At 43.1% G+C, this 12,434-nt stretch overlaps 1 protein-coding gene across 1 annotated transcript in view; it reads right to left on the bottom strand.

The window, feature by feature from the left end:
* Nucleotides 1-5,337: 5,337 nt before the first annotated feature.
* DISC1 (DISC1 scaffold protein) overlaps nt 5,338-12,434 on the bottom strand; it is a 208,835-nt gene continuing 201,738 nt past the window's right edge. Inside the window, exon 14 of the mRNA XM_086745426.1 lies at nt 5,338-7,746. Within this exon, the coding sequence (XP_086601552.1) occupies nt 7,591-7,746 (156 nt within the window). The 3' untranslated portion in view covers nt 5,338-7,590. The remainder of the gene's footprint in view (nt 7,747-12,434) is intronic.

A 12,434-nucleotide genomic window follows, 5' to 3' on the forward strand; every position in this document is an offset into this window, starting at 1 on the left:
TGGTGCCGACGTGATCATGGCAAGCTCTTTCTTCTGCAGGGGAACTGCCATGGTGAGCCCCTGCCTGCCCAAAATCTGCCTTCTGCCTCCCGCTTCAACCAGCGGAACTAAACTTTCTTGCCTATCTGGTGGTGTTTTGTCAGTGTTTTTGCAGTGATAGGGAGAAGATTTGTAGACGCTTTGGGTGCGTTTTTGGAGACAAAAGGCTGTGCTCTGTGCCTGGTTGGCTTCTGCCTCTGAAGAGGCCCACATGTGTGAGGTGGCTGAAAAAACCTTTCGCTGAGCTGACCTCTGACCTTAATATCCCTGATGGGGATGCCTGCCTCCCCTGAGCATAAGGCTCTCAGCAGGCTTTGACCCAAAGGAGTCAGGGTGAAGCATCTGGGCTATTTATTCCCTTGGACCATTTGTGATGAGGCACGTGCGTGCCCGTGCACATCTGGGGAGTGCAGGGGTGAGGACTGCCACAACCACCCATGTCTTGGAGCTGAGGTGCCAGCCCATGGCAGAGGCAGGATGCTGTGCAGGGAGATCAAAGAGGAGAGCTGAAATGAAAAGATGACTAGCAGTGGGGAAAAATTATTGAATTTCCTTATGAAGTTTGCCCCTTTCTTTCAAATCTGTGCACTGTTTAGTATATGCATAAGCTGTCTGTTAAAGGTGTTAAAGGGATGAATGTGGAGCACGTGTGCCTGCCTGAGCCTTTACCCAGGGGTGAACTGCCTGGAGGGAAGGATAAACACCCTGGGAGCTCCTGAGCATGAGACCTCAGCCAGCTTCACTTAGGTCGCTGTAGAGGACTGTCTGTATGCAGGAGTTGGGATTATTTTCTCCTATTGATTCAACTCCTCAAGCTAAATACCACCCCCCATAATAAATGGTCCTGTAACCATTAACAGTTTTAGAAGAAAAACTTGAAGCTTACCAATATCTTTTGTGAAAGATAAGCAGGGTCTGTTACCAATTTATAGGGAAAGTGAATAAAGAAATCCCTGAATGGTTGTTCCCCTGGCCTCAATATATCTTCAGGGAAGAACTTTCTGAAGTCCGAGAACTAGGGCTGCAGAAAAGGAGACATTAACCAGGCCTGGTGATTTATTTATCTTTCAGGAGACAACACTGCTGCTGCTTTTATTTTTTTTTTCCACTACAGAAGATCTTTATTTTAATAGGATTATTAAGCATTGGCATTTCAGCAGACCCAATCAATATTACGTTTCCAATTCAGGATAACAAAAACATGCACAGTAGAAAAAAGGAAATAAAGCTGGTGATGCCTTTGTGGTCCCCTGCCATAACCAGGGAGTGTTGCTGCCTTCTGTTCACAATGCTAGAGAGAACTTTCAAGGAGAGTCGGAGGTTTGGTACAGCCGTAGTGTGTATTCACTCACAGAATGTGGGGCACTTGATGGGAAGACAAAGAAGTGTTTCCCCATCAGGATTAATGGAGAGAGACTGGCTTCACTTGCTACAGCTCATTATAGAAAATCAGCATTGACAAATCACGTCTGGCTGTGAGAGGCAGAGTGCTCTTTTCACCTTTTCCTTCTCATTTAATGAAAACAAGCGGCAATAGGTTGAACAAATGCCAGCGCCATGAGCCAAGACAAGTGGTGCCTCAAGGCCAGGGTGCTGGTTGGTCTTCTCTAGGTTTTCTTCTTTTTAGTGGAGGATGTTGCACGGTGGTGCAAATGGCTGTGCTGTCTCTTAGGCTGGAGCGCAGCGCAAGTGCTGCGGTGCTGCCTCGGCTCCCCGACCACCGATGGCGGTGCCAGCATCACCCATCCTGCCTGGTACTGCATGGTGAAATGTGCCCCAGCCCCTTTTAATCTGCCAGCTCAAAACCCCCAAACACTGTGCAACATCCTGCTCCTGCCCTGTCAGGCTCTGAACCATTTTGTAACAGCTTCAGTCCTGGCATCCCAGGAAAGCTTTACAAGAAGCCCTTCCTTAACGTTTGGTTTCACTTGCCCTTTTGAGCTAAGGTCAAGATCAGAGAGTAGGTAAACAGGCTTTTCCAACTTGCAGGCACCCAGCTGCCCTGTCCTCCAACTCAACCTAAACAACAGTTTATCAAAGCTCTGCTTTCTGTGCCTTTTTTTTTTTTTTTTTTTAAAGCCATTAAGGAAAATGCTTATATTTAAGGTAAAGCACTACGACTACTGCTTGCTGCCATATGTATCATGCAGGCTGCATTTTGGTGTTTTCTGAATCAAGTATGTTACATCTGGGATGCAGGAGGGCTTTCTTCGCAACCTCTTAAAAAAAAAAAAAAAAAAAATCCCAAGCTTGCTTCAACTTTGAGAGACAGTTTCTTGCTCCAGTGGTCAATTACTCTCCCTGCCAGAAATGTCTTATTTTTCTGTTGTGGAGGATTCTGCTAGATGAAAACAGCCAGTGGGCATTGGAAATCTTTCCCCATGTAAATACTAAAGGACATGAGTGGGTCACCTTCTGGTCTTCAGTTGGCTAAAAGTCAGTCATTTGTACTGAGCTTTGCTGGTCTCCTGTTGTAAGCTAGTTAGTTTTTCCTAATCTCCAACCACTCTTGTAGCTCTTTTCCTGAAACCTTGTCTGCTTGTACTTTGTGGGGACAGTGGCGTTGGCAGCATTCATGAGTCTTGTCAGTGCTGTGTGTGGATGGCGATGCCACATTCCTGCTCTTCAACATTGCCTATCTAACTGGGAGAAATGGCCTGGTCAACCAGTCAGCTGCTGCTCCAGGAACTCATGTTACCAAAAGTAGTAAAGGAGTATGTTGTGATCCAAACTCATCGGACAATAGCTATGAAAAAAAATAGGTCTCATTGCTTGACCTTACTGTACTTGAGCCAGGAAAAATTAAACAGTCCAGGTCATGGAGGATGCAGGAGGAACATCCTGAAAAATACACTTTAAAGCAAAAACAACACGAGAAAAAAATGTTCTTAAAGTTTCTGGAAGACCACAGAAATACTAAGAAGATGGATGCATCCCTACTACCCCTCCCAACCCCCAAGGAGTGGAACAGGTTTGCCCTCGTATCTCTAACCCAACCCCTGTGCCACTGACTCTCGCACAGTCCTGGGTGAGCTCCTACATGCAGAGCCGTGCCTGGCTCCAGGCCGCTGCCCCCAGGTCTCGCACTGGGGCCGCTCCTACAGGGAAGCCTGAGAGTGGGTGCAAAATTCTGGATTTTGGGAGTAAGTTGATACACTTAAAATCTTCAGCATACTTGGCAAGATGATCTAGAGGGGCTTCCTTTGGTGTTTCAGTGTCTCATTGTCAGAAACGTAATAAATTTAAGGTTGTTTTCTTCCCATTATAAATTGGATTGTCACTGTGGAAAGGTTTCTTAATTTTCCATTTCTCCAGTGAGATCTATCGTGTCTCCTAGCTATGACTCTGATTATTTTTAATAGTCTGTCTTTCTCTGCTTAGTAATCCTGTATGGCTGACTATTATTATAAACTATTTGTTCAACTTTGCAGGTGATTACAAGAACAAGTGGCCTAGTGATGTATTGACTTTGCATGTGTCTTTTTGACAATGCCCCAATGCCCTCTTCCAGACAAGAAAACATGGAGAGAGTGACTGAATGCCATGCGTGTGAAGAGCTCAGACATTTCCCTACTCACTCAACCCCAGATGCTCTTTTCCCAGGCCTCGTATTCAAGGCTTCATTAGAAATTTGAGAGAAATGCTTTACTGTGGCTGCTGGCTTGGCTGCTTTTCAGGTTCAGAAATAATCTCCTCTATTCACAGGCACTTTTTTCTTTTTTTTAAAAATATCTCTCCAGAAACTTGTATTATCCTCCTTAACAGTGCAGAAAAATATCCACGTGTCCATAATATTTTCAAGCTTCTTCATAGCATAAGTTAATCTCTGGGACTAAAAAAAATCTCTCAGTCCCAGTCTCATTTTTAATAGGATAGCAAACTAAGAGGATACATGAGGATTATTCTAATCTCACCCTGGAGCTCTCTCCAGCATTACTGCCTGTCTGGGACCCATTATTGAATTGCCTTTGCCGGTGCTCTAGAAAAGATGTGCTCATCTTGCTTAACAAGTAACGACAGCGAAAGCAAAAGCCTGAGCAGTCACGCTTTAGAAAGAATGGATTAGCTAATTGATGGTGAAAAGAAATATTAGGCTGGAGCTAAACACCCTTTGGGGCGCTGTCCCGTTCTTGCTTTCTTCTTTGGTCTCTTGAGAATATGTTTGTGCACTGGATGGGGGGGTGTGATAAACACAACCTACTCCTCCTCCAAAGCACGTGCAATGGACTACATGAGGTGAGCTGCTGCCTCGTCCCACAGCTCTCCACTGCTGTGGAAGAGGTTTCTGTACACAAAGCCTAGATGCTTCTCTGTACTCCTCAAATGTTTGAGGGCTGGGGTCTTAGATGGGGAGAACACAGGGAAGAAAAGGACTTATTTGTCATGGGATTCATGTTTGCATGGATCAGTCCACCTGGAGGTGACAAAGTCCTAGCATGCATGTGTGCAATGGATGTGGTCCTTGGGACACCACAGTCACTCTCCTATGTGGGTGTGTGAGACCATGACTTTGACCTCAGATATCGCCATAGCTGGTGCAGTGTCATCTGTCCCTTTGACCCTTCTTTAAGGGTGAGAGAAGAGCTTTCCTTCCTTGGGTGAGTAACTGGGACAGGTACGCAGGATTCAGTTACAGGGCAAGAGGGGCTGAGCCAAGCCAAGACTTGAATGCAAGTTTTACCTGTTGGTATAGCTCACCCTCCCTCTCACAGTGAAAGTAGCTGTATTTTACCATGGGACTCTAGTCTTGAATGCATCTTTAGACTGTTTCCAGAACCATCACAGAATTTCCCAAGCAGAGGAATCACTGTTATCAGTAACACAGTAACAGTCACACACATGGTTTCTCCTTTCCTCTCCTCTCTCCACATTCACCCTCACCCCACAGTATGAAATGTCTAAAATCTTGTACACTGCACAGAATGCAAACAGACCTTGGGTTTGTTAAAAACATACTTCTCTTTATTAGAAAGTCTTCTATCCACAGACCAAAGGCAGTTGATACATTGCATAGTATATATATATATTTTTTTTTTAGATGCTTATTATTCAGCACATCTGAGAAAAGGAATGATTACTGGCTCTAACTTCCCTCAACAAACAGTGAAGTTAATGGAATAATAAATTAAAGTAGTAGTAGTCCACATTATGTATAAAATAAGCATGACATAAATGGTGACTGATTCAGTTTCCCTTCTCCTCAGGAGTTCAGTGTCGTATTAGAGTGGTTGCATGAGCTGAGTTTTCATTCAAATGCAGTGGTGCTCTGAAGCTGTGAAACAGAAAAGCCACACAGGCTTTTTAATTGAATGGGAATGTCTTCAAGGCACCTGGCTAGTGAGAACTAGTGGTTACTATCCCTGTTGTTGAGCCCTTGCTGCTGCAAGGAGGCAGACATCACCCTTCAGCTGTGGCTGATCCTGGCTCCAAGGCATGCACAGTGCCCACCAGCTATTTACACTACAGGCACTACCTCTTCAAAGGACAAAACTCCCACCTCAGGGTGTGGGAGAAGGGGGTTCATGCAACCTCAGTGTACCCGGCCACCATCTCTGGGGTGTCCTCATCCTCCCATGAAAATGCTCATTGCTGGAAAGTCAGTTACCAACAGGCAGCTTCTGCTGGTCATAAGGAAATAGCTGTAAGAGATCTACCATGTCAGTGTGCTTTCTTTTCTGTTCACCTGAACCCACAAGGGTTTCCATGAGTGCTTTCTGGCCAGCAGCCAGCGCCAGGCCATGCGTGCCCAGCCAGGGCTTCCCAGGGGAGGCAGTCCCGCGCATGGGCTGGATGGCAGTGCCGCAGGCTGCTGCCCACGCTTGTGGGGCCGCTTTGAGCTGGAGACAACTTCCTTGCTCATCAGTCTGGGGGAGTTTCAGAAAGTGCCAAATCTACTATGGGGAGGTAGATATTGAACAGGGACTGCCCAGAAGATCTTGGAGAAAGAAACTTGTCAAACAGAGCAGCAGCAGATCTTTGTTTGAGACTGAGGATGGGAACAGAGTAGCAGAGTCCATGCAAGGTGAAGATCCAAGAGTCTACCGCAACATGGGTGCCAGCCCATATGCTATACAAAGAGAAAAGTGGACCGTGTTCTGAATTACAGGGTTGTAATTTCACCCCTTAGATCTTACGACAACAGAAACCACCTGAACTTTGCTCCCCTCGTTTGACAATTGTATACTCCTGGATGCAATTATAATCCTGTTGTGTGTCTCAGCTGCCTGGCACTTTTTAAAACTCCCTCCCTATGTACTTAACCTTGAGGTAGAAGTTTCAACTAGTATTAAAACACAGAAAGAAAATTAACAGAATCTTAGTGGTTGAGTAGTCCTTTGAAATCTGCAAAAAAATTTCACAATGTGGCTATGAGTAATTGAAGTAGCAGAAAAAGTCATTCTCAATGTCAGAAAATAGTATTAAAAAGTACAGTACTGAGATGCAAGACATATTCTTCATCTATTGGCTTAAAAATTTTTTAAAAATCTTTTTTTTTTAAATTCTCCCTCTGCAACAAATGGCAGAAGCAGAATTTTTTGTGACATCAGAGATATATTGCTATCCAAGCAGAAGTATATGATAAATTTTTAAAGGCATTAACTGCTTTGAACAACAATCTAAATATAGGTCATTTATATTAGTTGGCTTCAGTTGAACATTGCTTTTATTTCCTATAAAAATACATGTTTAAGTATGTATATATACATATACATACATGTCTATTGCAAAAAAAATGTGCATTCCTTCCGAAGTTTATAAGGAAGATCAAAGTAATATAATAGTAGTAATAAATTTTACAAGGAGACTTAAATGACTTATTGTTCATACAATATTTAAATATAAGTAATATAAATCACCAACATAGTAAATTATTTTGTGCTTTACAACCCCTGTAATACTAAAGCAAGTTTATATTAATACCTACATGAAGAAAGTTAAACTACTGCTATAGGGGCTGCTGTTAGTTTTCTCCACTCTAGCCAACACCACTGACTAAATGAGGTCCAAATTTCAGCTGAAAACTTGGTTAGCTTGAATTTCATCCTATTGATTTAATTATTGGCAGGAATGTGAAAATAAATTCAGTGTAAGAAAGCTGTTAAAGCCAAAGGAAAAAAAAAGTCTTATTATTCTTACAACTATTTTTTTTTCAAGAAATACTAGATGTTCCAGCTTTAACACTACATTTTTAAATCAGGGGAAAAAATAAAAAATCCATGAGTAAGGAAGACACATACTGTTTACAAGTCTTCAAGGAGAACATTCCACTGACATGAAAGGCAACTTTGCAGAATCACTTGAAATGTATCAATTTATAATCTACACATTTACAGGGGCTGCTCTGCTCTGAAAGCTGTTTCCCAATCTGTGCCAAAACATGTGAGGCTGCGTCGAATCCTTCTGATGATAGACCTCCAGGCTCTGCTTCTCCATAATTGATTTAGTTATTAGTTATGCAGGAAGAGATCCCTGAGGCTTGGTAAAACAGTATTCAGTTACTAAAAGCAGCCCTTTGTGAATTAATGTCATCCTACCAGCTCTTTCTGCTCATTATTCCTTCAAGTCTTGTTTTCCTGGACACCAGCTGTCACAGAGGAAGTCTCCAGCCTTTTCTTCTCCTGCCTCCCTGGCTGGCTGAAGTTGCACCAGCATGGTCTGTAGCGTCTCCTTCACCACCTGGATCTCCCTCTGCAGAGACTGTGCAAGCTTTATTAAGGAATATATCTATAGGTGATTGGCAGTCCCTTTTCCCTTTCCAAGTTATTAAATAAATTCTTGTTCTGCTGCTCACAACAGATGGCCGTGGCTATCTAATTGTAGCTTCAAGTTCTTCCAAATTGTTTGGATTAAATATTAATATATTTTTCACACTTGCTTAAAAAAAAAGAAAAAAATCCAGGCAAACTGAAGTTCTCAAGTAGCATTATTTAGCACTTTAAAGAAGGGAGGGGATAAGGGATATTGCTTGGATGCTGTTCTTGTGGGAAGGAAGGAGATGAAGAAATTATGGAGCACTAAGGGTGACTTCTCTGCTGGATGGGGGGTGGATTTTTAAGCCTGAGACGCAGACCTGGGTGGATCAGACCCCGGGTGAAGGCAACAAGGCAGCGGGAGCAGTCCAAGACGTGAGCCCAGTGACCACAGCTTCTGTGGCACTGGTGGGCTCGGCAATCTGTGCTATGCAAGGTGGGGTGGGAATCCAGGTAAGAAGTAAAATTGAAGCTTATAGCAGAGAAAGTGTTTCTACTCTACTTATCTCCAGAAGGCTTTAATCTTGGCTGAATTATCAGCATAATTATAGCACAGAAAACACAAATACAAAGCTGTATGAGGCTCCATAGTGAACGAACGCTTTGAACAAGTTGAAAAGCAAAGAGATTAGCAGTGGCAAGGTCATGCTGTCGTGCATTAAAAGAAAAAAGGCCACCTGAAAAGCATCTGATAATTGAGTACAAATACTTCATTTGGTTAAGAAAGGAGAGTTTTCCTCATTTTATTTGCCAGTGTCTAGCTCAGGTTGCCTGCAGAAAATGGTGGCTAAACGGCTCTGCCTTTTAAAACACCTTTCATGTCCCTCTTCCCCTAGCTCCAAAATGACAGAGGGAAGGCATCAGACAATGGCAACAATAACAGGAGGGGCGTGGCAGCGAGCGCACTGGCAGGAGAAGGTAGGGACTGCATGGAGATTGCGGCAACTGCTGAGACACGCACAAGTTTGTAAGTAGCCGGGTGTTCTAGGCAGTAGAGCTTTTTGTTCTGATGACAAGTCTCTCCTGGGAATAAGCACAGTTTGTGTTGTCAATACACCCCCCTTTCAGCTGATCAACGTAATCTTATGTCAGTGACACTATCCATTGTTGAATCAAGTGCAAGGACTGGGTGTAGCTCAGTGAGACGACCAACCTGATCTTCTCTACCATACGTTATTCTACACAGAGAGCAAAGCAAGTGCGAGAAAAGTCAGAGTCTGCTGAAGCTCTAAACCAACGACCAAGGCTACGTGAACAAAGCCCTAGGGGTCACCCCATCCACACGGAGGCCTCCTGTACAGGTATGGCTGAAGGGCAAGGACCCCAACGGGCAAACCTGAGCAGGTGAAGGGAGAGAGAAATAAGTTCACTTCTAGCAGTAAGCCATCAACTGATCGCTGAGAGCACCAGAAACTCGCTTCAAGGGAAATTAAACAGGCTGACACCGAAACAACTCAATTTCAAAAATACAATGCACAGGAGGGATAACACACAAGGACAGGCTTTATCCTTTACAGAGCTCATCCATTATGAAATGTTGTTTTACTTGACCCCGAAGTCAATGCAACGTCAAGAAAAAGACACCCTCAGGTTATACGACTGTAAAAAGTGAGCTGCTACTTTTGAAAAACTGCGACTAGAGAGGACCATGGGAAAGCTATACAAATCACTGCTATTTCAGGCAGTCACAGTTATGCCTCTGAAAAGCCTTTTGGCTGCTTTTGATTCTGTTATCAGTTCCTCAGCATTTCATCTTTGTGTATTTACATGCATTTATTAAAACGTGATAATATGTTCATCAGGAGCATTCACTCATACTTTAATTTCTGGACAGCTCTATCAATCTAAAGGGATTCTGTCTCTGATTACAAGTAACAGCAGTACACAAAATTTAACCCATCCTAGGACCTCAAAGGACTGTACAAGGACAAATTAATTATGCTGTGCATCTTCTCTGAAGTAAGAAACATTATTATCCTCTTATAAGCGGTCCTGGACTGTCCACCCCTCTGCAATTTAATCACAAGGCTCTGCTGAAAACCTAACTAGTAGAACAGAAATTCTTCAGTTTATGAACACCATGAAGCCTCTGAAATTTAATTACTTCTGATGTGCAGTCTCTGACTACATGCTGTTATTTGTAATATCTCAAATGATTACAAAATTATTTTCAGGTACAGAGAAAAAGCAAAATTGAAATGTTCCACTGCCAGTGGATGAGAAATCCTGAAGGATGGAGGAAAATTAAGATGACAGGGCAAGAAACTCTTAACCAAGAGAAAGATGGAGCAACAAGAAAGATGACTTCATAGTCTAACTACAGCAGGTTTCAATAACCTTATAGTATAAGACCAGTAACTGTCAAACAAGCCTTTATGGCTAAGCAAAATATACAGTATACAGCTGAGGATGGAATCTCTATCCATATAGAGAGGTTATGTCTGGATAAACAGCTTTATCCATTTTAAAAAAGAAAACAACTTAGTTTTGCATGAGTCCACATGCAAATGTGTCCTTCATGCTTAAATTCTCTATCCAGTGCTGCAAATACTGAGCCAGTATCAAAGGCAGGAGCCAAAACAAGTTTCAACCAAGAATATTTCCTCATCCTGCTGTCTTCCTGTGAAAACCTGGCAAAATCTCTCCAATGTCTCACAAAGCAGTAAATTAAAGTACTGGGGAACAGCTTCACACAAACACAATTCATGTTCTGCAACAATGCTGCAGCTCTAACCTTGTCTTAGTTGAGGCTTCTCACCTCTTTGACTTCCTCTCTACAAAACTTGAGCATCACAACAGAGTTCATGATTTACAAGGAGATAAAAAGGAGATCTAATTACTGTAGATTTACTTAATTTTGGGGGGAAAAAAATGGGTTTATTGATGTATCTTCTGTTCTCTCAGCACAGATGTTCAGGGAAAAGGAGCAATAGGCAAATATTACAAACCAGCTGCCTTCCTTTAGGAAAGGTTAGAAAGGCAAAAGGCCTTGGAAGGACAGCCAAGGACAAACATAGCACTGAGGTAAGGGCCTAAAGAATTTTGGAGAATAGCAGCAATTCTGGACATCTATAGAGGAAATTAAGTCTTGAAGAACAGAAATAATCAGAAAAAGGTTTGGTTTTTTTTCATCTGCTCAACCATTCTGCTTGTTTGTAACAGCTGAACATTACAGTGGCTGGAGACAGAAGGTCAGCTATATGTCCCACTACACAGCTGCACGTCTCTCCTAACCCAGCCACCAGTACGCAAGGGGCAGGCAGACAGCTGGAAAATAGCTCTGCAGAAAAGAACCTTGAGCTTGTGGTGGACAGGCAGCTGAACACGAGCTAGCAGTGTATCTTGTGGCAAAGATGGCCAACAGCCTCCTGGGCTGGATTAAGAAAAACATTGCCAGCAGGTGGAGCAAGCTGATCCTTCTGGTCTACTCAGCACTGGTGAGGTCCTATCTGGAGTGTAGGGTCCAGTTTCGGGCTCCACAGATATGGACTTACTGGAGTGAGTCCAGCACAGGGCTGGTTTAATGGACTGGAGCATCTATCATATGAGGAGATGCTGAGAGATCTGGGACTGTTCAACCTGGAGAAGAGAAGGTTCAAGGGGATCTTAACAAAGTGTATAAATAGCTGAGGGATGGGGGAATAAAGAAGAGGGAGCCTGACTCCTCTCACTAGTGTCCGCTGACAGAACAAGAAGCAACAGGCAAAATTTCCAAAATAGGAAATTGAATCCAATACAAGAAAGCTTTTTTTTTTTTTTTTTTTTTTACAGTGAGGGTGGTCAAAAACTGGTACACATTGCATGGAGCAGTTGTTGAGTCTTCATCCTTGGAGAAATTCAAAACCTGACTGGATGTGATCCTGGGCAACCTGCTGTAGGTGACCCTGCTTGAGCAGGTGGTTGGAGCAGATGATCTCAAGAGGTCACTTCCAACTAAACACCTCTGTGATTATGTTTAGTGTGTGCCAAAGGACCAGCAAAGAGGCAAGACAATTCAATGTTTGTTTGGCTTGACTGGGTTTTTGGCATTTTAGAAGTGCACTCTTGAGAGTGAAGGAAAGACACCAAACAAGTCTTTGGAAATCCATCACTTATTTCTCCTTACAATGGCACCGAAACCAGATTAGAAATTTCCCATTTCCCCCCTCCACTACTGTCTCCCTCCTTCACATCCATGAATGTGTTTCTACAAACTAACGTAACACTCTCCCATGTAAAAAACAAAATACTCCCTCAAAAAACTACTAAACAAAAAATCCCAACAGAATGACTGCAACATTTTTAAAAATCGATCGCTTCCATGGTCTGGGTATCAGCCATCTCCAAACCACTTATTCCAGCAGAAAATGGAAGGCAAAGAAGCTGGAGTACTTGGGCGGAAATACACTGACCTACCTCCACTGTGACATGAACAATACAAGTAGAACAACGTTCCCCCCAGGTGACACACACTGGGAAGGGCTCACCCTCCTGTCATCCAAAATAAAATCAAGGGCAGCACCATTGCCACCTCTCACTCTTATGGGATCCCAAAATTTCTTACAGGTTCACCCAGGGTGAGATTCCTCAGTGAGGTACAGTCGAGGCCAAATTCTACACTCCTGACTGTCAAAAACCTACGCTGGTGTAAAGCAAGACTTGCAT

Source organism: Chlamydotis macqueenii, chromosome 3 (genome assembly GCF_036417535.1).
Source record: "Chlamydotis macqueenii isolate bChlMac1 chromosome 3, bChlMac1.mat, whole genome shotgun sequence".
Lineage (NCBI taxonomy): Eukaryota > Metazoa > Chordata > Aves > Otidiformes > Otididae > Chlamydotis > Chlamydotis macqueenii.